The following is a 27832-nucleotide window of genomic DNA, read 5'->3' as shown; positions in this document are numbered from 1 at the left end:
TTCCCCCCTCCCACCAAAGATCGCACGAAGTCGTGCGTTACGATCGCGGAAATTGTGCGTTACCGGAAGTCACATATTTCAAGAACGAGAGAGAGAAGAAGCGAGAGAAGGGGCGCGAAGGGAGAGGATGGCATCGCGGGGCGGCTTACCCCTTCCGTGAGCTTTCACGAGCTGTACTCCCCACTCGGGGGTTCGTTTCCCTACCCGGCGGCCAAGGGATTCTCCTATTGACGTACCGGTCCCCTCCGACCTAACCCCGTGAATCCCTCGCCCACGTCTACCTCCCCACGCGCACCATCGCCATCCCTCTGGCGCTCTATAGCACGGTCTGACGTAACGCGACGTTACGTCAGACCACCCTCGCAACCCGCTGCTGCAACGGGTGGTCTCCGGACACTCGCACCCTCGCACGAACGGTCTCTCTCTCTCTCTCTCTCTCTCTCTCTCTCTCGCTCTCTCTCTTCCTCACTGTTTCTGTGCATTTCTTATCGTTGTAGCGCGGTGCTTCTTTATAATCACGAACCCCCTCGCCATCGCGAGTAGAACGCAATTTCGCAAAAAAAGTACATTAGATGGAACGTTAGATAAGCAGCAAGAGGACGAGAGTAGAGTTTCTTGTCGTGGGGCGCCATAAGAGTCCCTTTTCACGGATCGATTTTAAATCCTTTCGTTTTGCTACACTTTTATTCTATAACAATTTTATTTTTAGCAAAGAGAAACGCGCTGCGTGCAGGACATTTGTTGTCTCGACGCGGACTTATTATTCCGTACAATTTAATTCGCAATCGTGACCGAAACGTGATTACGCCCTTTTACCACCGTCCTCGTAATTCTAGAAGTCGGTGGCTTCCACCGAGGTTTGCTCACTGGCCTCTGTTTAGTTAGTGGTGACAATGTAATCAGTAATAGACTCAAAGAGAAAGAAAGAGGATGAAAGAAAGAAAAGAGGGAGAGTTCCAAGAAATTGTCTTATTCCTCGTAAGGGTAGCTATAGAAGAGAGAGTCGATTTTATGTTAATAAATTCTACGAACAATCTTAAGCAATAAAAAAATCAAATGTAAACTCGCGGTAACTAAAATATAAAAAATCTCAAGGTACATGCAAAATGTATTTATGTATATCTCTTTTAGTGTTGAAATTATTATTATATAAATATTAATATTAACATTCTTAAAAATTTTTAATGCTCTTCAGCAAAATTGCAGATCTATTATACGCGAAGATATAAAATTTTAATTTCTTTAATTTAAATGTAAATTCTAAATGATATTACCAAAATTTTCAAATCTATCTCAATTTTGAGTCTCTAACGCCATCTTATTGAGAATCGAAAATATTCATTCTCTGTTTGCACTTGGAATTACTTTAAAACCTTCTATGGGCCAACGATTTTTAATTTTTGCTAACTTCACAATTGTTTGACTCAAAACGATTTTCATTTTTTTTGTACAAATCCAAATTTAAGGTAGAATAATTCAAAATTAAAAATTAGTTTGAATTTTCGAATCCCCCCCCCCGGTTAGATCACGGGGTTAAACAATTAAATAATATCCCAGCACCTATTGGTTTTACATACGTTTTATAAAAGTATATATAATTTCATAATCATAAAAATCAATAAAAAACATTATTACCAAAAACATTTTTGAAATTATAATTTATTAAATGTAATTTTTACGTTTCCAGTGTTAAGAAAAGTTTTTATAATGGTTTGAAAAACATATCCTGGCAAAGAAAAATTTTACAAATTTTTTGTATAAATTTAAAAAATGCTGTAAACATCGACATAAAAATGTTAGAATTGGAATACTTTTTTGCTTTCTATTTTGTTATACAATTTCTACAAATTTTTAAAATTACGTCAAACTATAATAAATTATAATATTTTACATATTTTTAAATAGCTTGCTCTGGCAAAAAATTTTTTGTAAATAATTACAAAATTCTACTAAAAATAATAATTTGTGAAAATTATTAGTTTTTGTCGTAAAAATATTTTTTTTTTATATTTATTTTTTCTTAGATACATGTATTTAACTGCTAACATTAACAAAAGTGTTCCAATTCTAAAATTTTGGTTCAGAATTTTGCAAAAATTGTTGTCAAAATAAGATTTAAATATTTTTATATAAATAGATATTTTTTATAAATAAATAATTTTTATAGATGAATATTTAAAAAAAAACATTTTATTTAACAACTTTTAAATGGACATTTTTATTCATGAGAATCATTTTTAAAACGTATAAAACAGCAATAAAGCAAGAATAAAACATTCCGGACACAAACAATCATAAAACGTTTTTAAAACGTATATGTGCTTCATTGGATATAGTTCACATCTGCGTTTAGATTAATTTTTTGCACAGATAATGCTGTGCGCAGTGTAATTACCAAGCATAATTAAACATTACCTACAATTTGGTGCGTTTCAACCGCCATGGATGTTTGTAGTAAGTGGCGCGTCTGCTTGAGATTTCCAATTCCGAGCTCTCCATCGCCGCGGTACCGCCATCTTGAGTATCGGAAATATCAATTCTCTGCTTGCAACATCAATTCTCTGAAACAAAGCAATATATCGTTAGATACATAACTCAATTCCACAGAGATGTTGTACGCAACGCAATTACCAAGCATAATCATTAATCATTACTATTTAGTACATTTTAACCGCCATAAATGTGGGTAAGTAAATGTCGCCAGGTAGTCGAGCAGCATATCGCTTGAAATTTAGCGCAATACTAAATCTATGCGAAAATCTTCGATAAACTTACGAATCTCTAGCAAATCTACGACAAGATTCGTTCGTGAGCAGAAGGCGATGCAATATTTCTCCACGTAACATACGTACGTTGCAAAAATTCACGGACGTGCGAGAGCATCTGGCGTCTGGCTCGGAACCTGGAGCAAAAAGAACGACCTACGCGGGAACCGTTTTGAAGTTAGCCGTAAGAGCAGTAGCCGCGAAAATCGTGTAGGCGGAGCCATCTGACGTCGCGAGCGCGAAACTACTCAAGACGCGCGGCTCGATCGATAACGATGAGATTACTAACCTAGCTTTTTCGCGCGCGTGCGTTGATCCTGCTCGTCTCGCCAACACTTTCTGCACTGCACTCGAATCTACTCGTTCTCCCGTTCCCTCCAACGCCCAACGCGTACGTCCGTTTCATCTCGGACGCGAAAAGCGCTAGGAAGTGCAAGTAAAACAAACGGATTCAAGAATTAAAGGAGTTTAAATACGTTGCGATCGTACGTGGAAAGACAACGACAGTTGTTTACGAGCGCTGTCAACTAGGATTAAATGACAGAAAGTTGACCGGTATAATTAATATAATCTCTTTTCTTTTGCGTCAATTGCGTGGAGATTAATCCTGCGTGTGATGCTGACAAAATGAATTTTCGTGAAATGTCACACAAACGGGAAGCATTTACATACTCATTTGTTTTAAAGCAGTGTGTATACCTATGTGAGATCAGAGGTTTGTTCGCGTCGCATGCTCCAATATATTCCAATATGCTCCAATATATTTGCCGCAAATGCATTGGAACATGTTGGAGTATGTGACGCCAACAAACCTCAGAATGTTTACAGGATCATAATTTTTTGCGAATTACAAAACTCGCACTTTCATAGTCTAACGTTCCCTTCTAGTTCTGCTGTTTCGTTTTTTTTTTTTTATATAGTCTCCTTCACTCTGTCAGGTAAATATATATTGAACCGTTTACATTATTGTAACATTTGTAAATTTATTGTATTTTTACCCAGGAGTAGAATCATGAACGAGATTCCAGACAACTTTGCGTGGATCCGGCAACTCGAGTGTCCGCCAACAATATACAATGACTTAGTGAAGAAAATGTTTGTCTATTATTTTTTGTTATTTATCTACTAGGAATTCTTGTTGTTTATAATCTAACTTTTCCTTTTCATCAGATTGTGCAAAGGAGTGTTGGAACTCCTGTGGGAAGATATTTCTAACTCTGTGTTTCCTGTGGCCGAAGTATGTAAAATAAAAAGGAACATTTTACTGTACAAATTGAAGCATGGATTGAATGATTCAGCAATTTCGTCTGTAAGGGATTTTAATCAATTGAAGGCAAAGGGCAACGCAATGAAACAGCAGATATCCATGCTGGAAAAGGAATATGAAGAACAAGATTACACTGTCAGACAAAAAAGTAAGATAAAAAGTGCACGTTGATCTTGATGTTTTGATGCTATTTTAATAAATTCCATGAAATTATTAGTGCAACAACTGAAGGATATAAAGGACAAGTGTTCAATGACCAGTACAAGAAAGGATTTTCTCAAATTAAAACATAGTGAAACCAGCAAGCAACTGGAAGATTGCAGCGACATGAGAAAAGTGTGCCAGCATTTAATGCCAAACACCTCTAAAGACATAAATCCATTGAAACTGAAAGAGAATCTGAATATAGTAGCAAACTTGCGTCGTTCAGCCACAGATAAGAAACAAGTCAATTTTTTGCACAATATTTATAAAATAATATGTGTAAAATGGTTCTGATAAAAATGATGTTTCTAATCACAGGTATGGACAAAGGTATCAAGCTCTCTTGGTGGTATCGATGTATACACACTGTGGACACATTTGTATCAAATGCTGTCACAAGATTTGTGCGTATTAATGAAATTGGAGACGGAGAACAGCATTGGTAATTCGAGTGCAGTGGGTGAAAATATAGATATTGGTATCGCGAAGGCGTGTGGCCAATACATATGCATGATTTCGAAACGCATATTATCTAATGCTAAAGCTAACATGTATCAACAACGTTTAATGGAATTCATAGAATTAATAGAGGTAGCGTAAAGTCTCTTAAAAATATGAAATGATAAGAAAAGATATAATTAACAAAAAACATGAACATGAAGTACGATTAAAATTAATGCACATTTCATATAGCAATCGTCATCTCATGAAGATGTGAGCGCGTGGTTAGCTTTAAGGCTGGAAGTGAAAAAATTAGAAGCTGAACAGGAGTATCTACAGAACGAAGTTCAGAAATTGAAGAATATTATCCAAGAGAACTCCTTGCTCAATCTCGATATAACTCGACTAACTGCTGACATAGAGACGATTGACGCACAAATGGTATATATTGGCATCGTTCACACTCCTACATACTCTTAATATTGATATCAAGCATATTTACAGGATAAATATATAAAGGACATTCAACAATCTATAGCTGTTTTGAACTCTACACCGACGCTCATATTTAAAGAAAAAGAGAAGCTGCATTACGAATTACAAAGGATAATAGCGTTACAGGCGGACAGTAATTATGACGCGACATGTGTAAATAATGCGTTGGACATCGAATTAGATATGTTTTACAATACTTTGGATCTTAATGCTTTACGAAAAGTAATGTTGAAGGGAGATGTGGGATTGTACAGGTTGGTAAAAACTCTTCAAAGCTCATTTAATTTTGCAGTAATATTTTAGAACTATCGTATGACGCACAAATTTTCTCTCATAGACACGCAGTCTGTGGTCTCGACAAAGTTTCCATCACCACGATTAATTCACAATACTTGAAGCTCAAGTCTTACTTCCCGATAATACAGATACCAATTTATTCCCTCATAGAATGTTACAAAAACGCGATTACGAATTTAGTTTATACGAAGCTGCACTGTTCCGCTTCAACGGAGGACAGTGAGTACGTAGATAAGTTAATGGCGCCACGAGAAAAATGTAATTACAATAGCCTGGAGCTGTTGAATCTCGCCAAAATTGTTTGCGATCAGGCGCGCGAAGAGATCAAGCGTTTCAATGCGGTTTTGAATACTTGGTGAGTTAATCCGTCGAGATAATCTAATGTTGCAGAGTGACTTCAATTTTAATCGTGTTTCAGGACGAATCAAGATGTACAAGAAGTGATGACGCTCGACGAAATGACCGTAGACGGCGTATCCTTTAAGGATTGGTTGCAGCGTTACAATTTATTATTATACATGATACAAAATAGCAAATGATCCATATACTGTAACTGTTTACTTACATGAGAATTTTTGCATGTATATATATTTTTATACCAAACTGCAGGAATAATTTATGCAAAGTAAATACGCGGACATAGTAAATAGACTTATATTTCTTGCAAAAATACATCACGTAATACACATTAACCAATTGTGTGATTAATAAATTTCAGTTACAGTACGACGTAAAAATTTTATGTAAGAGCACTTGGAATTTTCACATATCGCTACCTTATCGAAATTGGCGGCGCACGCCCGTAAATTCATTTTTGGCATCCCATCTCGGCGAGCCACTTGCAACAAAACAACTTCAAGTTCTCGGCTGAGTGGGAGAAAAAAAATTCGTCAGATTGTCCATATTCTTTTGTACCATACGCTTACATTTGGAGTTTTTCGTTGCTTCAACGATATCGATTAATACTTAACAAAAAAATCAGCCGTCAACGGCTCTAATCTTTTTGAGCTTTTTGAAATCTAAATTCATAAAATTTTATATAATTTTATATAAAATTTTACATACTCTCACAAATGCTCACGTATGGTACATGTATCAATTATTGTAGATTACACACGTGACAGATTGCGATCGGAGAGCTTGTTACCAATGCATATCGAATTAAATTTTTTCGATGATTATTTCTCTTTTGTCGTTAAATGTACAAGAGTATATTCATCGTTTGAAAGAGATGGAAAAATCGAGCCTATTTTTGGAACAAACTCTTCAATTACGCTTGCTGCAATCTACATTACTCGAATCGTAGGACTCAAAAACGTTCAAATGAGAAGGGCAGTAATCGGATTGGAGTTCCAAGAAATGGAAAATTCATGGGACCCTCTTGATTTTTCTTTTTATTTATGTACGTAGCCGCAGTAAGGGTCATGCATCCCAATATGCGATTTTATTCATACACCTTCCGCCTTTTATACATATGCACATGTAAATTTATATAAATTAGCCCCTGAACTTGGATTTTTTTTCGATTTTTTTTAATTGCCTCGAAGTGTGGCACGTCCGTCGCACTCCTCAGACTCCTCTTTAGTAGTATATAAAACTAGCCTACCTATGTACAAGACGTTATGTATTACATACAAGACGCGCGCGAAGCGAGCGAGATAGCGTACCGACTGTCGCGGTTTTAGTCGACTTCGGCTTCGGGGAGAATATAAAAGCCCGACAACAGTACTTAAAGCAGTCAGTAATAAATAGATACCGATTAAAAACAGAAATTAAATAATAAACATCAGAATATTTACAAATCCATAATTTTAGTCGCACGAAAAATAGACAAATTAAAAGGAACTTGTATTTTGCAAAACTACAATTTTCGAATCTTTCCAGCTTCGAAATAATTTAATTTACAAGTCGAATATTCTACCAAGTCCTTTTTAATTCATTCAGCTTTTTGTTTCACTTTAAACTTTGATCCCCTGAATAATGATATTGCTCATTGAAATCCATCGATCCAAAATTTCTTCGGGGACAGTCCGGTTGCCGAGCGGAGGGAGATTCTTAATGTTTAACTCCTTTTTCAGCCGAAGGAGTTAATAATTGCGAACGCGAAATTCTCGCACGCTTCGCTCGCGCATTCACACGCGTTAAATAGTACAACCGAGACGGCGAACATCCGCGACAAGCATCGGCACATCTGCGATGTGACAGGGCGTCGCGACGCCGGGACCGGACGTCGGCGAGACAGCTACTGGGCGCGCGAAGGAAGGAGATGTCGAGAATCCCTCTCGCGAGTCGACGTATGCACGATCACAGAAGTCGGTTACTGGCATTTCGAACCGATGCTTTTGAGCTTTAAGTATTGAGCAAAAAGCACGCTTGTCTTCCCAAGGCACACTAGCACGATCGTATCCTTTCTGCTCCCGCATAGACGTTTGAGGCTCGGACAGACAATGATACCCTCGCAAATCGATTCAATAAACGTAGACTGAGCCATTAAATCGATTTGTTAAACCGTTTTAAGATTTGACTTTTAATGTAATTGTAAAGTACATAAAACGATAATCCTAAAACTATTCCTCTTTTTCGAAAGGAATCGTAATAAATATTGCTAGAGAGTAATATGCGCAATTTTATGAGATCGTATGATCAAAGATCGGGATTTTCGTCAAACTTTTCTTCGATTCTGGTTGTCCTTTTACATAATCGAGAGATTTCGCGGCTCGACCGGCTAAGGTCACCGAATCCACACATATTTCTACGTGGCAAGTTGTCGAAATGTAAACGAAAAGATTTCTCGGTTAATTGCGTAACAGTGTCGCGCCAAATTGCTATTGTGATTTACTATTATCTCCCGTGTAATTTTTTCCTTTATGTAACGCCGTAGCCTCGCCGTCGGCTAGCGAATCCGCGATTTTTGAGAGACCGGGAAGCGCGCGATCGTGAAGCTTTGACGAAGTTTATTTTTACCGAAGCGCGTTGCGTCGCACTACGTACGTGGAGAACGAAATCGAAAACGATCATCCAAATACTTTCAATTGCTAAAGCGGTCAAGAAGGGGTCACGATGATTCATTGGCCACGAAATCCTCGAAATCAAATTTCCCAAAAAGATAGTATTTCTTATTAATTTTGAACCGATTCTTTCGTGTACTCCTCCCAATTATCCGTAAATTTATGGAAGCAGTTTGATTACTCCATTGCGCGCGATTAATGTAGTAGTTCCGTTAAAGATGAGCCAGAAAATAATAATGCTTTGCAAATAATATGGAGCATTTTAAAGATTCAGATGTTATATAGTTTACACATCGTTATTCGATTTACGTAATTTTCAGAAATTCCTTTTTATCATGATGAACCTTACCGTCGCGCAAAGCCGGTATTCGCAAACCGGTCGAGTCCAGTGAGAATCGTTCGCTTCGCAGGTGACGTGAATTATCGTCAAGGTCATGGAAAACCGCACAATAATTTACATCCAAGCGTTTCGTAACCCGGTTCAAACAGTTCCTTTTTTTGCCCGGCTTCGTCTATTGTCGCGGGAGCACCAAGACACGATCCGCCTGGGCATCCTTCTGCGTTAGTCACCGGATTACGGTCGTGCGCAACTGCCCGGATCCAGCTGAAGAACCATCGTGCTCGTGAAGTATCGTATCGTCGATGAAAGTACGTCGACGTACGCTGCATACCGCGAGCCGAATACGGCGACGTAATTTTGTACTCTTTTTCTCTTTCGATAGATGCGTCGATCTCGGCAGAGCCTTCAACCCTTTGTGTTTCGATAATACAGTAAATTAAAATTAAAGAAAGAGAGAGAGAGAGAGAAAGAGATACAGAGGGAAGAAGGCCCGCTAATCTTTTGGCGATTTCGCGGAAGAAAAAGAAAAATACGGCGTCGCGGCGAGAGAAGATCGACTAGGCTAGGCGCTCGCTCGAGGGTCACTCGACTTTCATCGCGAACGGTTTTCGGAGGTTGATCTCCGTCGCTAGGCTTTCGACTTTCACATAATAATCGGTGCTATCCCTCTTTCTGGGCGAGGAGCCGTTCGCGACGCCATTCGCGGTTCCGTTCGCTACGCCGTTTGCAACGCCGTTTGTGATGCCATTCACGTGCTTGCCCTTCGATTCGTGATGATCGCCCTTGGTGACGCCGTTTGTCATCTGCGCGTCGTCCAGCTTTCTTCTGAGTTTCTTCTGCTGGTAACTCTGCTGGTAGAACTCCTTGAACAGGAAGAGAAACATAACGGCGTGCAAACCGATCCACCAGACGAATGCCTTCGGATAATTGCATTCGATGAAGAGCAACTGAAAGGCGTGGACCATGATGGCGATGAATTGCAGCATCTGGAAGGCGGTCAGGTATTTCTTCCACCATAGGTACGGCTGCACCTTTGGACCCATCGCCGCCAGAAGATAATACGTGTACATCACGATATGGACGAAAGTGTTCAACAAACCGAAGAAGGTCGAGTGGCCGCCTAGAAAATTTACCATCAATAAAAATTAGCATGAAAGCGTAGTTTGCTCATTCCGATCATCAACGACTTGACATATAAAAACGATAAATACCACGTTCTCAAAATGATACAAAAGAGTCATCAAAAGTATTTATTATTAATCAAATTGTTTATCTGCAATTTTATTGTCGCGAAAAAATAACGAGTCTACCATTTTACCAAAAAACCTTATTATCAAGTTCCCGAAGAATTTTTTTATCGAAAGATCATATTTAAATTCCAAATAGAAAACAATGGCTTCTAAAACAGTGATATGCAAGTGAATAAACGAAAAAAAAAACAATCTTTTACGATCTCTGAAAAATTTGATCACAATAACTCGTGCCCATTTTCATAACAATCGATCCATATATATGAGGAAACAACTTAGCCGAAGGTACCGCAAGGATCGCGACATTGACACAATTGTAGTTTTTGCAAAATTGACCGAGTTTCTGCAACAAATCAATACGTAAGGAATTACATAAACAATTTTCTGCCTACCTGGCGTGAACTTGACACCGAACCAAACCGACATAGGCATGCAGCCGTGGTGGATCACATGCAGCGTGGACACGTGATTATTCTTCTTTCTTAGCACGAAAAATATCTGGAAGCAGATGCACGCGGTTAACCCCGTGGAATAATCGCGCATCCGGCTAAAAGGAAACGTTTAATACCACACGCTACGTACCGTGTCTATGAATTCGGTAAATTTCGAGAAGTAATACCACCAGCTTGCGTGGACCATCTATGATTTAGAAATATCGATTAAAAGATGCTTCTTAATCGCCCTTTTAATTAGATCGATGTTATACATGAAATTCTCTTTAACTTTACTGGAAACATTTTATCATATGTTTAAACACAAGATACTCTTGCATTTCGTTTTACATTTCTATCGAAGATCAAGATTCTTGCCTTCGATCTCTGTTATACACACTTAATCAATTTTAAACACTTTTATTTTACATATTACGATTGCAAGGAAATTAAAAATTAGTTTTGTTTAACAAAATAAACAGAAAGAGAGGAAAAAGAGAGACAAAAAAAGGGTGAAGGAAGAGAAAGGAAGCGAGGAATGTTACACTAATATATGGAATTTATAAAAAACAAATTGACTCAACACGCATAAATAACTATCTCATAAAGCCAAGTTAAAAAAATTAATTAAGTCTTTTTAAAATCAGTTTTAACAAGAATATGCGTAGAAGAGAAAATGATATTATGAGCCGTATAGGTACTATGAACATTTGTATTATCTTCGCTATTAGGTGACAAATTGTCAGTAATTACTTATGAAATGATTTTTGAAACATATATGTGCTGCCTAGGTTTACACCGAGCACTTTGATACTGACGTACTATATCAATATCAAATCGCTCAATACGCTAGATATAAATAAGCATATTAAATAATTTGACATGAATATAGTACTTGGTACGAGTATCAAAGCATCCTGTGTAAACTAGAATTATAATCCGTGTAATACATATTTTATAAGATTATAAATTTATAAGATTATAAACTCTCCCAAGAGGATTTTATATTCTTGTTTATATACAATAAATAGTTGATTTGATACTAATTTTTTTTCTTTGTAGTATCAACAGTAGGAAGATTATGTGTAAATGTATGCATCTTGCAATATTTTGTTTTTCTATAATTAATAGTCTCAAAAGTTTGTTTTATAAAAACTATACTTCTGACGGTTTATCTCTATCTTAATTTATTTCTATCTTAAAACTTTATATTGTAGCTCTAACAATTTTATATATATATAATTTTGTAACAAAATACTATGTGTTTTTTAAATTTACAATCAATATTATTATTCTTATTATTCTTCAACTTATTATGCAGGGCTGTTGCATTTTATGAATTTCTAAGTGATAAATATTTCATAACTTTGAGTTCAAAATTTATTAAACACTTTGAGGAATATAATCGTTAAATTTCTATATAAAATATTAATCATTAATAAAGTTATAAAATATAAATGGGTGCTCATAACAGCACCTTCTCCTCTACTAAAAGCATTTCATGGGAGTACACATCGATTTGTATGTCACGGTGGTGTATCAAAATAATGAAAAGTCCATGAAAATCGTCATCGGAGTGCGTCATAGTACGTATGAATGCGATGATCAGAAATGAATGTGATAGCGCGTAAATGAGAGTGTATACATATGTATCTTCACAGTCGTTACCGTTTCTAATGCGCAGTGACACATAGCGTATGATAAAACAGTGTTAATCACGCATAGGCCGCTAACTACAGTTAAAAGTCACTTTATCGCACGAACTCTACCAAGTTCGCAATTCTACCTACTTTGCTATTTTGACTCTTCTCTTAGCGTACGATCGTATAGAATACTACGAACAGAATTGGCCATTATCGAGAAAGAATTGCGAGTTTTCATTCGGTAAGTGTATTATTAATTTACAGTGAAAAAAATTTTGAAAACAGTGAAAAATATTCTGAGAATCATATAAAATGCAATAAAGTTAATCAAATGTGAGTCGTCCGAGATAAATCGCCCAATGAAGTCAACATGAAAATCGCATCTTTCTCGTTCGGTCAAACTTCGAATTAATTAACCGGTTTTGTGAAGCTTTTCGCTAAGCGTAGAAAGAAAGAGATCAAGGGCAACTATATCAATCACAGAAGATCACGCACCCTCAGTACTTCAGGTCTGTCGCTGTAGTCTACAGGTTGACACCTTAGAGAATAGTCTCCAGTCAGCCATCCGGATATCCCTATCTGCAACCACATTCGCCCCAAGGCCATTCGCCATCGGTTAATGAAGAGACAAAGATAATAGGCACATTACGGGCAGACAATGTATGCTGCGTCAAGCTTATCAACTACTTTCTATATGCGTATAATACAAGATATTTGCGTCAAACTCTTCATGAATGGAGAGTTCAACCGATACTGGCGTCTCGCATCTTCAATGAGAAAAGAAATCGCAACTGTATGGAAGAAAAGAGGATTCGTCTCGCAAAAAAAACCACAAAGAAACGGAACAAATTTAGATTCCTCCGAGAATATCCTCGAAGGATAAATTAGACGCGCGATGCTTTTGCGATTCTCCCCTGATGAAGGTGCAACACGCGAGGTTCGACATTCAGTCGAGCTTTACGTCTAGCGATGCTCCACCGAGAGCCGAGATAGCGGATATCGAAGCGGAGAAAAATCGAATCAAGCCGCCCGCGGGTGGGTCATGCCAGGCTCTTTATATGCGAGATGAAAAGGAAAGCGTAAGCTCTTCCGCGTCTAAATCGCACGCCTAAATCGTCATGTTCCGCCCTGCCGCAAGCCTCTGTTCCGGGTAAGAAACGGCCTACAAAAATAAGGTGTGTGTGTGTGTGTGTGTGTGTGTGTGTGTGTGTGTGTGTGTGTGTGTGTGTGTGTGTGTGTGTGTGTGTGCGTGTGTGTGTGTGCGTGCGTGTACGTGTGCGTGCGTGCGTGTGTGTGTGTGTACACACACACACACACATACATATATATATATATATATATATAGATCCTTTGTCCATGATATCAGCAGGCGCAAGTCGATAATTTCTATTGCAATTGTCTTCTCATTGGGCTACTTGGGAGGCAGTGTCTCGTTGAACGGTCCGACTAGGGGTGAAACCGATTGGGCGCTTATACTTACCCTTATCGCGGTGGGGCTGTTAGAATAATCCACCGGTTGGCAGCGAAAACTATACTGGTCCCACCATCCGCCCATCAGGCACTGCGTTGCGAAAGAAACGTACAATCGTGCTTCATACATCTTTGTCATTAGGGCGTTCCCCGCACGAAACCGAAGTTACAAATGTACTTTTATCGCTCAATTCTTGTCTCAACCGAACAACTCTCGCCCGAAGCATAATATAAGTCGAATTACATACTAAGATAAAAAGGTTTGAAATGGACAAAAAATCGATAAACATTGATTCGTTAATATAACCGATGGGAATCAATTGAACATAAAATTTGAGGACCCATTCATACTACATACTAATAAAAAAACAACTTATTGCAATCTGATTTATCGCGCGGGGATCAATTTATCCTAGTTGTTTAATTAAACAAGGATAAAACGTTATATCTCAAATGTGCAAGAAAATTCTAAACAATAAAAAATTTAAAAATATATAATTTTGTAACAAAATACTGTATGTGTTTTTTTAAACAAAACAAATTTTTTAAATTTATTTTTCAAAAATAAGAGATCAAAGTTTACCGAGTTTTCGCTATTTTAAACTTTTCTATCCCTCTTAAAAATTATGCTAGTTATAAAAGCATTTTTGATATCATAATGTAATAGTACACACTTGCAAATTTTCCGATAATCACATTTGAAGGGTTGAAAAACCCTTGATTGATTTTCTTTTACAGAGACAAGCTCAGCCAGGGAATGTGCCAATGACAAACGTAATCGTTCGCAGTGTAATCGTTTGCAATGTAATCGCGACTGTTGAGATAGAAAGTTTTCTGCGGACGTCGCTATGCGTTTCGGTGGTTGCCAGCGGTAAAATCACGGAATCATTAAATCGCGCAACTGTAAATAGCAGCGTACCATACCCTAAGCCGTTATCATCCGTTTTCGACCGTGTCGCGACAAATACCGTGCCGTTAAACCGATCGTGAGCTCAATGATGAGTTTGAAAGCCGATCTGGGAATAGCTAATAAATCTTCGAGTCGGATATAATAAGGGAGAAATCAGAATTCGACGAAAAAATTGCACGATTTATTATCGAATATTCGAGAATGTCTAGAATGTGCAAGATTTTTATGCGATTTTTTATCAAACTATAAAAAATAATCAGATATACAAAAAAAAGAAACTTTTCCGAAAAAAATCTAAAAAGTCTCATCGGATAATTTAGACATATGATTTGTACATGATATGATCCAAATGTTCGTTGTAGCAAGTTTAACGTTATTCGTCATCAAAGACGTTATTTTAACGTTAAAGTGACAACAAATAACGTCAGCTTGCTACCTGAGAAGCTTCTCTCTGAAATTCTAAAACGCAGTAAAATAAAATATTTGCTTCAAGTATTAATTAGCAAGTGGAGAAACGGCTGAAATAAAACAGAAAAACAATTCGACTTTTACGTCTCCTATAAAATTCATCAAATTTTTTTTTTTTTTTTTTGGTCCGGATCAAGCGGGAAAACGAGTAACAGGTTTCTCACCTCGTAGAAGAGCCACGCGGAGAAGATCACTTGAAACAGGTTGTAGACTACCAAGGTATTCTTAAATTGAAACGGCTTCCGATTCTCCATAAGCTTCGGTCCGAGCACTTTGACGACATAAACGTAGGTAAGACAGATAAACAACGTGGGGAACGGTGAACTCATCAGTAGCCAATTAGTTGTCCTCGTGTCTGTAAAGAAATATCAAAGCGATCCGCATGAGTGACTTTAAAATTAAAATATTTTTATCAAATAAATAAATATGAATGAATTTGGTAACATGACGTCATTTAATATACATCTTTATCTGCCATTTCGACTGCATCGAACTAGCCAACGCAGGGTAAAATAGAAAATTCCACTCAAGAAAATAAAATATCAAAATACAAAAAGATTAAGATAAATGTATTTTATTGAATAAAATAAATATTAATAGTTGAATTATACCCAAATTAAATTAAAAAAAAAAAATTTTTAATCGTTTTTGTAAGTCGCCATTACTCCTCCTTATATTTCGTCAATTTAACTAAAAAAAAGAAGTTAAATAATTTAACTGTACAAGTGTTAAATTTGACTCAAATTTAATTTATTATTTACTAGGTGTATACGTTAATACGAACGTTATTTTCTTTGAAGTTAAACAATTTAACACTTGAGCTTAAAACTATTAATAAACATTTGTATTATTAAAAATAATTGAAAATAACAATTATCATTTATTTATTAAAAATAAAAATTATTAATGTCCAAAATAAAATATATATTTGTATGAAAAAAATTTTTAAAAATACAATAAAATAAAGTAAAAAAAAATAACTAAAAAATAATTGATAGGTAATGTTACAGCAACATTACATATTTAATTATACATGGTTATATATAATACAATTATTTGCATAATTATATTTAACCATTTACATATATAATTTATGTATAATTAAATACGAAAAATTCTTTACCGAATCAACCTTCATGCACCCACCTAATCATGGGTTGTTTAAGAAATACACACAGAAATAAAAAATAACAAAATGTTGTTTAACTCAACAAACTAGTTCAAATTTGATTCTTTAATATTTAGCAGTTGCAAATAAATAAAAAAATAATATAAATAAATTTATTTGTTAAAATTATATCCTATACATATGATCGTTTTCTGACCCTTTATTTCTTTAATTGCTTTGCAAAGATGAACTGTTACCTTTTACTGTTTTAAATTTCACTATTATAACGTATGGAGATCATTCTTTATTGTACACAAGGCAGGTCTTAGGTCACAAATGAGGATGCGACAGCCTATCAGAAACATCAATGACATTAATATCATTAATACTTTTGTTCAACAGCGTCCGCAGTTTACAACCTACATTCTGTCTTACGTAATAAAATACCCTTTAGCATAGCGAATTATTCGATTTGAATCTGAACCACATATATATTTACAATCTTATAAAATCAAATTTAAAACAACTTTATATCATATAACCAATATTATCTTTCCAACAGTATAGGGTCTTTTATCATTATCTATATATTAATATTCAACATAATAATAATTGTTCAAAATTATGTATCAACGATTCGATTCAATTCAGGTAAATTTTGGTCAATTCTATTCGGTGTCAAAAAAGCCTCTCAAAATTATTAAATCCGTATTAACGTATGTAAAAAGAATCGGTACCAAAACTACACAGAATCCAATTTTTCTCGTTTACAATTGGTTTTTTTTTCAAAATTATCATCGTCGATTGACTCAACGTATTAGCAGGCACAAGCGATTTCTTTCTTTTTCTCTTTTTCTCGCTCTCTCATTTGCAACAGGTGTAATCTAGTGACCATGATTTAACGTCGGTAAAAAGTGCTCGTCCTTCGACATCGCCTCGAAAGACTACTCCTGACGTGACGTCCTTTCAGGAATATCTGGTGTATGTGGTTCGCCATTCGCGTCCTTCGAGAGTTCGGTCACCCTTACCTCGGTTTTCCCCAGTACGGGGGAAAAATAAAAATAAAAATAAAAACATGCAGTATTTCCGTTCTACGTTCGTTGGAATTCTCCGCTGACGGGTGAATAACGACGGGTGAGAAACATGTCATTTCCATTCAAAACCACTTAAATGTTCGCAAAAATTGCGCAATCATTAAAGAGCCATTATAATGATAAATCATTATATATGACTATCAATCTAATTATAATTGTAAATTATGAAATTATATAACATAAAAAATTATATGTAAATATATACAATCATATATAATTGTGATATATATTTATATACAATTAAAATATGAATAAGATATTATAAATTTGATTGCCTAGCGCGCGAATGTATTTGCGAGGGAAGAACAATGCGCAATCACGGTATCATCATTTTAATTTTAAAAAAGTGTACATATCGAAAAAGAACTTGGCGTCTTCGAGAATTGTACACGTAAGCGTGTTTTTCTCACTTTTCACGCGGGAGAGTTTTTACGTACAAGCACGCATATGTTCGCGAAACCGCGCGGAAATAATCATCGCATAACTTTTCCTTTATCGCGCAGCTCTTTCAGTATAATACCTTCAACCTGTTTTGTACGTAGATCAAGCAATTCGCACTTTCCGCATGCAAATGATCGGTGGAATAAATAATCGAGCGATCGCTCGATAATGACGATAATGACGCTAACAAAGTGCTATGAAATCTCGATGTACACGTGTATCGCTCCGCCATGGTTTTTCCTTGCTAATCGCGACGGGACGTTAATTGACGTATTGGTAAACGCAGGTCGAATCTCATTGACCGAACACACGAGTGGGAAATAAACGCCGCTGGATCGTTAATCGACCGTAAAATCGTCGGTGGCCGGCGTCGGACTTCTCTCGCCGGTGGCCAGCGCGTTGCGAAAAGAATCGCCCGCGTTGCGACAAACGCGATGGCACGACGACGGCCGGCCGGCCGTCCGTACGGAATAAAGAATTACTCCACTTTACTCGCACGACCCGACGCCGCGATTATCAAAGTAACATTTCGTTACTCTGCGCGCCCGAAGTGGGACAGTGACGGTCTCAAGGAAACAGTCCTCTAACAATCGCCCGCTCCACTTCGCGCAACTTGAGACCGGGCCGCGATAAAATGACATTGACAAATCGCGCGAATTACCATGCACATATTTGGAGAATCTTCATACAAAATAAAAAAATCCATAGAAAAATATCCATAAAAAAAGGCATTTTTCTATGGATATTTTTCTTCTTTGCGCGGTTTGCTTTCGAGCGTCTCTGTTAGAACGTCCGATACACACGAGTAGGTGGTGCACCTTTGAGATACTTTATTGAACAAGTTTTGTTTTAGTGTTTAGAAATTCAAAAACAATTCTAAAATGTTTCTCCAGGTCTCTTTAAAAAGAAACTAATATTCTTTTTCTTTTTTATCGATGTTTTATCCATCGTCGCTTTCTATTAAATTATAATAAACGTGTGTTTTTTCAAACGTGTTAAAATTTAATGCAAAGCAACGATGAATAAAATATCGATTTAAAACAATATTAGTTTTTTAATGTTAAAAAAGTTAACTGTGAATCGCGTATAAAACATGCTGTGTAAAAAGAGACTCAAGTATTTTGGCATTGGTATGTACTTCTTGTAGATTATTTCTTTTCCAACAGGTAAAATTAAATTATGCTGAAAGGTACAATCATCTACGATGTAATTTTGGACAATATATGTAAAAAATTTGTTTAAAGAAAAGTTCAGATTATTTCATATTTTTATATTTATTTCTTTGTATTATATAAAATTTTATGATATATGAAAATTAACTTGAACAAATTAAAATATTGTAAGGATAATAAAACAATTCCGTAATACAATCTTAACAAAAATAAAATTTCTTTATATCTTTTTCAAAACTTTTTTCTGGTCTTTACCTTAAAACAAGCATTTACTCATTTCCGATTAGTTGTTACTTTTATAAATTATAAATTAAGATTGATAGTGTTGAATTTTAAACAATTTTAAATACTTAATACTGTAAACAATTCAAATCTAAAAAAAATATATATATACACAACACTTTATGAAATTAAAATAATCTGTTGAAATTACTTGCTTTGTATATACTCAAACAATAATAATTTTTCCTAGTAGCATAGCATCTTTGTTATTAAAATTACTTTTATTATTAAACGTGTAAATTATAAAGCAAACTGTTCGTATTTTTATAAATATCTAATAAATAATTTCACAAGATAATATGGCCAAAGGTGCGCCACCTATCTCATATCAAACTCAGACTCGCGCGAAAGATAATCTCATTTGTATTTTTATTCGAGACAAAAATTCAAAAAACAAACAAAAATTTATTAAGAAGACTTAAGAAGACTTCGGCGTGCATGATCTCTTCGGAGCCGAAATAACTATGAGGTGGGTTTAAAAAAAAAACTGATAATGAATTAGAGAGACATGGGCATTGTTTATTAGTCAAAAATAAATATGAACGGGACGTAACGCGCAAAGTTATCTAACAACCGTTAAACAAAAAAGGACAACGATATCACTGCCCGCTATTTACATTGTTCCTTCCCGCGCGTCAATTATTATGTAAATCCGAAGGACTCTAATGCCGCGTTCGTCTATCGAGACTCTCGAAATTATCACGCGTAATCGTCAATTATAACACGTGCCGGTGATGTCACCGGGTGTACGCTTGACATACTGCAAGGCAGCCGAGTTGCCGCTTATCATCCAAATCCAAATGACTTTTAGGGATTCCGAAAGGTACTTCCCCTCGGCCCCGGGCGCTTTGTTCGTCGTTAATAATTACCTGCGTGTCTATCCAGCATGTCGTGGAACCGGTCTATATAGTGCATTATGATCGACATGTTGCCGTGCGTCAGATGCCCACAGGTCTACCTTGAACGAAAATCCGGAGCGAAATATGCCACCCTCTCGCGCGGTCGTCTTCTCTCCACCTAAAACAAAAAGAACGAAAATCTTAGCCAACGGTTCCTACACAAGCGGAATTCTACGTCCGCAATAATGAGATTCCATTATGTGCCGTTCACGGTATTCCGAGATTGTTTCAAGACACCGCGATTTGACATCTACTGATATAAAAAAAAGATACATCTAATGATACCAAAATCATCCGAGCAGAAAATAGATAAAACGAAATCGCATCACTTTCATTCGTGTGAAACACATGTAATGGAATTAATCTAATCTAATCTAATCCAACTTAATAAAGTTGTGAAAATTAAAAATCATCAGCATTCTTGGAAACTTCTTCTCTCTCGTTTAGCAAGAAATTTAGCAAGCAGACTTGAAATTTGATTTTACGATCGCGTTCTACGTCCGTCGAGGGAAAAAAATCGTTGGAAAACACGTTTGGTTTAGAATTGTGTGAATACAAAAAAAAATGTACGGTCGGGTCTGAGAGATCTTGTGTAATCTGCATAAACAAAAAAGCGAGTACTCAAGTTGGCAGTCTCCTGTCACTGTTACTGTCAACACTCTTCGAAGATTCGGGACCGATATGGGTTTGGATCCCTTCGGAATTGTCACGTTCCCGGACTTAAGCTCGTAATTCAAGCTCGTCGAGATCCCAACATCTCGCGTTCGGCTTACCGTGTGGTTACACAGCCACCGAATTTTTTATGCGAAAGCAGTCGCACAGCACGATCGGGCAATGCCGTCGCGCAATTTGCCGGCCCGACCATGAATCGACGACGCGGCCTTGAACCATTCTGGTGGGTACATACAACGCCATACACGTGGACGTCGAATTGAATTTCACTTACGCTCCGGGGAGAACGTATGCGACTCTTGAGAACGCGCGAATCTGCTCGCTCTTGTAATTAAAATGCAGTTAAACAACTCTTCGCGAGCAAATAATAAATTTCAGAAAAAAAGAGAGAGAGGGAGAGAAAGAGATGTTAGCAAATTATAAAATTCTTTTATTCAAGCGATATTTTGAAATCTAAAATGAACGTTTCAACTACACCGAGTCTTCATCAGCGTCTTTACAATATTCAGTATTAATAAATCATGGTTTTCGACAAAAATCGCGAATATATAAATATTAAATAAATTACACGTTCCAATAGCGCAGAAACATTAAGTGAAGTCATCAATGTGCATGGTAAAAATCTTCGACATGGTTAAAATTGAAATTCTGACATTCATTCATCGTACCGTTTTGACATATAAGGAAAATATTTTACTATATCATCTCATGGTTCCTTTTTAGCTACTAGACTCAGTCCATTCTCGCTATTAAACGATGAATAAATGTTGGAATTTCAATTTTGATCATATCGAAAATTTTCACCACATTGACGACTTACTTAATATTTCTGCGCTAATGAGATCTCTCGTCCAAAGTACAATCAAATAATTTCAATTTTTGAATTTTTCCGGTAAAAAAAGTCTCAAAAAATAATGAAAAAAATCAAATTTTTTTTTCAAAATTTTACTATTTTTGTAAAAATTAATTTTTTAACTTGATTACAGATTTGAATAAAAATTTTTTAATTTTTTTTTTTTAAATTCCTCCATCTTAAATTACGATAACAGTGAGATAGAATTTTATTTGATAAGTCCATACAGATTTGCAAGGGATGGCTACAAATATATTTTTTAATATTTAGAAAAATTGATAAAAAAATTCAAGTGTCAAAGAAAAAATATACCAAGTTTCTTTTTTTCTTTTTTTTTTTCAAAAACACTTTCTAAAAATGGTATCGAAAGGGAGAATAGCGAGACCACTTAATCTTTTTTTTTAAGTAAGAGAGAGAGTCGGAAAAAATTATTCATCACGAAAAAATTGACGCTAATATTTCAATTCAATGTGTGAAACGTAATAATATTCACGTTAAGATTTTAGTGAAATTTATAACGTTTTCAAATTCATCTATCTTAACTTCATTATATTGAAAATTGCAAGTGCACAAAGCATAGAACTACAGAACATTTCACTTAAAGAAAGTGCTCAATATCGATTTCTACGCTTCAGGGTGGAGCACGAAATTAATTATATCGCTGAACAGCCAAATAGTGAAATGGTCGTTCACCGTTAAGCAGTTCGGTAACTCGTCGAATTTCGCTGCGGTGCAAAAACTCGCGATAGAAATTTACGCGTGGATAACGAAACAGAACCGCGCGCCGATATAGGCCTCCATCCGCCGGACGAACTTGAAAGATACGTCAATATCTTATAAAACGCTTCTCCTTTCATAATTAATAACGTCCGCTTTATCTATGATTAGATAAGCGATTCCGAGTCCGCTTCCGCTTGGAACTGCTCGCGCAATCGCGTCGCAAGTATACAACGTCTCCGACGATGCGGTCAGCCGAATCGATCGATTGTGCGGAATCACGCGCGGAATTTGTGTGCCCGCCGTCCCCGTCGCGCGCTGCAGATTTCCCGGGGGAATTGGCCCGCGACGCGGAGATCGAAGACCGTGCGGGCCGGACGGAATGGAGGTCGCGATCCACAGTTCTCCCGATAAGATGTTTTGCCCGCTTGCAAAACGAAAAGCCGAAAACGCATCGAGCAAGCGAAATACCTCGGGATTACGTTGCGAAAACTGTATACATTAAAGCGGAGCCGCGCGCTCGCGCTCGCGCTCACACTCGCGCGGCACAGAAAACGGGCTGCGGAGGCCGGGATCGTGTGCGTGTCCGTCGTACGCGTTACGCAAGGAAATCGGTCGCACCTGCGCAAGCGTGTGCCGTCCGTTTGACTACCTGAACTCGTCGTTTAATCTAATCGCAAGAAGAAGAAGTAGAAGAAGAAGAAGAAGAAGAAGAAGAAGAAAGGACACCCGCGGAGGGAGAAAGGGGCGGTCGCGTCGTTTCGTCTCGTCAACCTATTAACGTCCTACTAATATCGGGGATCTCGCGTAACCGTTTTAACACATGAGCCAGTCGGGAGGAACTACACGGGAATCTCGCGGCTTCGAGTGTATTTCACGGACGTCTACTACACCTACTTTTTTTTTACGCCATTTGTCATTGCTTCAAACGCGTCGAGTGTAATACTTGAGATTTTCCTTTCGTTACGACGACGCCGAGTTGACGCAATCTCTTCCGATCTCGCTCACGACGTTCGCGTAATGCTCGCGTAATCACGCGTCCGCTGGACCACTTCGAGCTCTATCTACATATCTGTAGGTTCTCATCTCGTCGTCTCGAGGAGACCGAACCGAAAAATCCGAGATGCGAAAGCGGAAGGGGAGCTTCTCCGCGCGCGCGCGAATGAACTCGCGAGTTCATTCATTTCTCTCTCGCGCGAGATTGAGAGATTCGTTTCCCCGCTCTCTACGGAGCCAAGAGTGGCCACGGGTCAGCATCTTTATTTAAATCGAAGACGCACCTGCCCGCGCCTATTTATGCTCCAAGATCGCATGAATCGCGGAGTTGAGGACAATTCGCGATTTAACGACCATCATCTCCGAATTTATCGCCCAGCCCAGCAATGAGGATCGACTCCACCTCGTGGATCGTCAACGGCTGAATATCCGCGCCGGACGGCACCGGCAGAAATTCCTTTTGCTCTACCGCGTATTATAGAATTCCGCAAGAGAGTGCAACGGCTGTATTCTTTGCGGGAACAGAATGTGACGTCGCGGCGCGACGAGGTCACCTCGACTTTATCTACTTGCGCAAATAAACGGCGGGGACGCCTATCTGCTATGGTTGCATAATGATTTTTACGATAATCGCGGGGAGGTATAACGCGTTCGTGTAACGCGGCCGCGTGTCGTGAAGGGTTAAATCGGGACGTGACAGAACGACGACGACGACGACGACGACGACGACGACGACGACGACGACGACGACGACGACATCGTCATCGTTAACTTCGTCGTCGTCGTCGTCGTCGTCGACGACATTAGTAGCTACTGGCCACTGGAACGCGTCCAATCTTAAGAACGCCGGTCGTGAAAGTGACTCCAAGCTCGGATTGTCGTCGTTGATACGTACTCGTAGACACGGCCGCGTTAAACGGCACCGTAGGAAAGTTAAAGAACGTGGCTCACGCATGGAAGCCAGTGACGGATTCAGCGAGGTCAGCTCCTATCTCGTCATTCTGTTTTCGATCGATCCATTCGAGTGAGGAAGAAACGATTCTTCATTCGTCTCGTTAAAAATTTTATTCGACGTCGATCGCAAGCCGAGGAACACTGAAGACGCGAATAAAAAATATCGCGATCGCTAAACTGAAGTTTTAAGAAAAATCTTTGAAAAGAACAAATTTTTTTGGTAAAGTCACTAAAAATTTAGCTGGTTACAAGTCTGAAAGTAATTTTGTTAAACCAAATAATTTATATGTAGGGCGCTGAAATTGATTGCTACCCTTAAAAAAAATTGATAAACTGTATCAATAAACTGATTACTATATCAGATATTTCATCAGTCGACTGATATAGTAATCAGTTTATTGAATCATTTTATCAGTTTTTTTTTTCAAGGGTAGAATATAACTTTTTGCAACATTGTTCATTGTACGTGAATATCCTTTACAATTATTTTGATAGTCCGATAAAATTATTTTCAAATCTGTATCTAGTTAAATTTTTAAATATTTCAGCAAAACTATTCTTCCTGTGTAAGACTATCTTTTCTTTGCCTAGAAGTTTTTTTATTGACAGATATGTCATTACAAAACAAGTTGGAAAAATAAAATATTAATTAAATACCATATGGATTAATTACATACAATAAATAGCGAAACAAAATTGTAATTGTTAAAAAATGCCTTTTAATATCGTTTATATTAAAAGATATATTCGTAATTGATCCTTCGATAAGAACTTCACGTGCATATATAATATGTAAAATTAAATCTTATACACTCAGAAATTTTCGAGTGTTTTTTAATTCTTGCGTAGGTGTACAATTCAATAATTAATTTTAGAAACGTATCAAAAATGTATTAAAATCTATTCTGCTTGATCATAAAAATAATACTTTTTGAATCAAATAATTGATACGTTCGATAAAAAATAATGCTTAAAAAGTTCTATTACTTATTACGTTTATTATACTTTTTAGGCGAAAAAAATTCCTATCTCAATATAGAACGGTAAATGTGGTCGTATAAATATCACTGAGTATACATCAAGTATCGTTCGTTGGCTCACGTTGCCAGACTGCCGCCAGAGAATAATGACCGATTTGATTAATTTCTCTTCGACGTTGTTTGCAAGAAAAACATTTATTGCGATTAAATTAACTTGTCTTCGCTGTTATTTACGAAGGCATTACACGCGCACCTTTTATTTTACACGCGCGCTTTAAATTACAGACGGAGTAGATACGGCGGACAATAGTACAATGGTACAATGGCCGGGCAAAGGTAATACTTTTCGTTGTACCCGCTTTATTAGAGTTTTCTGCATCCAGCACTGCTTGATGCCGCGGCCGAAAGTGCAAGTGTAACTATTATATACGACGCAACCAACCGGCGGTCTTAAGTAATAGTAACTCGCGCGCTTGAGTAACGAAACGGAGAAAGATAACAAAGCTACGACGAGAGAAGGAGAGAGACAGAAAAGAGAGAGAGAGAGAGGGAAGGAGAGCGGGAACGGAGAAAGGCCTATCGAACCCGACATGCCGTCGTCGTTGACACTCCGAGAAATTGCGGTCGCGTGCTGTCACTGTCCAGCACGCCGGAGAAAAGTGCCGGATCGACGACTGTCGTGAATTACAACTTCGATATAATAAACGCAGCTGGCCTGGCAATACCGACCGCGTATGAAATTACGAGATTTGATTAGGCGGCGTCTGCCGAAAGTACTGTGCTTTACGTTGGAGAGCAATCGATCTCTCGTGACCCTCGTTTCGCGAGCACCGAAGAGTCTGATCTCTTTTAACGAAACATTCATTGAGAAATATAATATTTGTCCTAGAATAAAAAAAATCATCTATATATTTATTTCGTACGCTACGGAACATTTTAGGAAAAATATGGAATAATTACTCGCGTTACAAATTCGTTTGTATTCTCTCCCGCAGCCTCTCTTTACACCAGTTAATTTAGAAATACCTAAAAATCGGCAATGAAAATATCTAAGGAGGTATTGGGTAAAATGTAGGTAATAATAATTGCCAGTAAATTCTGTGTCACTGATACTATTATTTTCATACATCGATTCAAGCGCCGATAATCGACGTGCGTGGAGCTGAAAGCGAGTCGTAATCGCGCAGACCAGATGACATGAAAACCGCAGTGCGGCGCGTTTTTCATTTTAACGCGCAAAAGTTATCGTTCTTACAAATAATTACATGTGATTAACGCTAAAAAAGGGGAGAAAGAGAAAGATTAGTCAATACTTGAACGCCAGCAGGTGTCAAATCGTTGTTGCCTGGGAATTCACGGAAAGTGCAAACGCACGTCGCAAATTCTCGTATTACGCGATGCGATTGCGTAATCGCGGCTGGGATGAGGAGATCGCGATAGGGCGAGGAAACGGAAAAAAGAGAGAATAGCGAAAGAAAAGCGGGAAGAAAGGCAAAAGAATAAAAGGCGAGGCGCGATGCGAGCGCGAGCGCACCGTAATCTATTTCCGGAAAAGTAGGCGGAATCGGAGTCGAGATATCGAGAGCGATTAACGCGGCCACCGAACGTGGTGACGCGAATTTTATTACGACGTCACTGTCTCGCGATTACGTTGTAACCTCGATAATAATGTATTCCTCGCTTAGACAGGGTGTAAACATCGCGTATACTTTCTCCCGCGACTGCGGACGCTGGAGGCTGAAGATGAGAAAGGAACGCCGCATTTTTCAACGCGGCATCGATGTCGCGGACGTCGAGTAGAATGAACGATTGAAGATTGAGAAACTTTGCCGGCAAACTCCAAACTTCGACACAGTACGAATAATAGACGTTTAATCGTCGCCTAACAACGGAGCTTTCAATAAACAGTTAATAATCGTTATAATAATTAATTCGTGTGACAAGAAATTTTTTTCTACGAGCTCAATATATTAAATAAATTTTAATAGAAACTCGAAACTTTTATGTTTTGTTTTTTTTTTTTTTTTTAAGAAAATTAACAAATTTCTTTCTACAAAAAAAAATTACGCTGAGACTCTTACGGAAAGATTGGTTTTGTCGAAGTGTACAAATTTAGTTAGACACGGATCTGGAAATAATTTTGTTGGGCCATCAAAATAATTATGTAGAATATGCAAATTTGTTGGCAGAATGACAAACATTTTTACAACCCTGTTCAACCTTGAGCTTCCTACATAATTATTTTGATACAGTCCGATAATATTATTTTCCAATCTATGTCTAGCTAAATTTTTAGATACTTCAACAAATACGAATCAATATTTCGCACATATCTGATACTTAAAAAAAATTGCAAGAACAAAATAGATGTCCAGAATCAATCGGTCACGAGATCAAAAGGAGATAATAATAATTTGGATCGTATTCAATTTTATATACAATGTTGAGTGCGATTTTCGTCATTCCCAGAATTAAAGAGTGCATGCAGAAAAGTGCAGTGAAGTTTAGCCTGTATACAATTATCTTCTGCATATTATTTTCTCACACGGACAACGCTGGAGGAGGTAAAATAAATTTTGTCATGTGCATGTGATCTCTCTTGTTATTATAGGAAATCGTCGGGATGGCACGTATCCGCAGATGTCTGACATTTCGGCGAAGCGTTGCTTCCCTTC

At 37.4% G+C, this 27832-nt stretch overlaps 3 protein-coding genes across 12 annotated transcripts in view; 1 reads left to right on the top strand and 2 right to left on the bottom strand.

The window, feature by feature from the left end:
- Window positions 1-2922, bottom strand: part of LOC105205888 (cationic amino acid transporter 2) — a 93483-nt gene extending 90561 nt beyond the window's left edge. The window contains exons 1-2 of one of the 2 annotated variants that reach the window (XM_026138548.2): window positions 2853-2922; window positions 2420-2561 (exon numbers count right to left, since the gene is read on the bottom strand). In XM_026138548.2, the coding sequence (XP_025994333.2) occupies window positions 2420-2499 (80 nt within the window). In that variant the 5' untranslated portion in view covers window positions 2500-2561; window positions 2853-2922. Of the gene's footprint in view, window positions 1-2415; window positions 2562-2852 lie in introns of those variants that run through there. The other variant, XM_039457915.1, reaches the window with a different exon arrangement.
- A 160-nt stretch (window positions 2923-3082) lies between these two features.
- LOC105205884 lies at window positions 3083-6450 on the top strand. 6 transcript variants are annotated; one of them, XM_011175421.3, is made up of 10 exons: window positions 3085-3320; window positions 3686-3703; window positions 3768-3860; window positions 3936-4180; window positions 4250-4479; window positions 4555-4827; window positions 4930-5118; window positions 5182-5426; window positions 5510-5824; window positions 5888-6450. In XM_011175421.3, the coding sequence occupies exons 3-10, from the start codon at window positions 3778-3780 to the stop codon at window positions 6006-6008; spliced, it is 1701 nt and encodes a 566-aa protein (XP_011173723.1). In that variant the 5' UTR covers window positions 3085-3320; window positions 3686-3703; window positions 3768-3777; the 3' UTR covers window positions 6009-6450. The 6 variants fall into 6 exon arrangements, with proteins under 6 accessions (XP_039313851.1, XP_011173723.1, XP_025994327.1 ...); XM_026138542.2 differs by having other exon boundaries at window positions 3654-3703; XM_039457916.1 differs by having other exon boundaries at window positions 3085-3454; window positions 3654-3703.
- Window positions 6110-27832, bottom strand: part of LOC105205885 (elongation of very long chain fatty acids protein AAEL008004) — a 59819-nt gene continuing 38096 nt past the window's right edge. For 2 of the 4 annotated variants that reach the window (XM_026138543.2, XM_011175423.3), the window contains exons 2-7: window positions 19956-20103; window positions 15154-15344; window positions 12637-12720; window positions 10650-10706; window positions 10460-10565; window positions 6110-9937 (exon numbers count right to left, since the gene is read on the bottom strand). In XM_026138543.2, coding sequence (XP_025994328.1) covers window positions 9399-9937; window positions 10460-10565; window positions 10650-10706; window positions 12637-12720; window positions 15154-15344; window positions 19956-20013 — 1035 coding nt within the window. In that variant the 5' untranslated portion in view covers window positions 20014-20103 and the 3' untranslated portion in view covers window positions 6110-9398. Of the gene's footprint in view, window positions 9938-10459; window positions 10566-10649; window positions 10707-12636; window positions 12721-13621; window positions 13703-15153; window positions 15345-19955; window positions 20104-27832 lie in introns of all 4 variants that reach the window. The other 2 variants (XM_011175425.3, XM_011175424.3) reach the window with 2 other exon arrangements.

This window comes from Solenopsis invicta, chromosome 15 (assembly GCF_016802725.1).
Source record: "Solenopsis invicta isolate M01_SB chromosome 15, UNIL_Sinv_3.0, whole genome shotgun sequence".
Lineage (NCBI taxonomy): Eukaryota > Metazoa > Arthropoda > Insecta > Hymenoptera > Formicidae > Solenopsis > Solenopsis invicta.
This window is presented reverse-complemented; position numbering and strand designations above follow the sequence as displayed.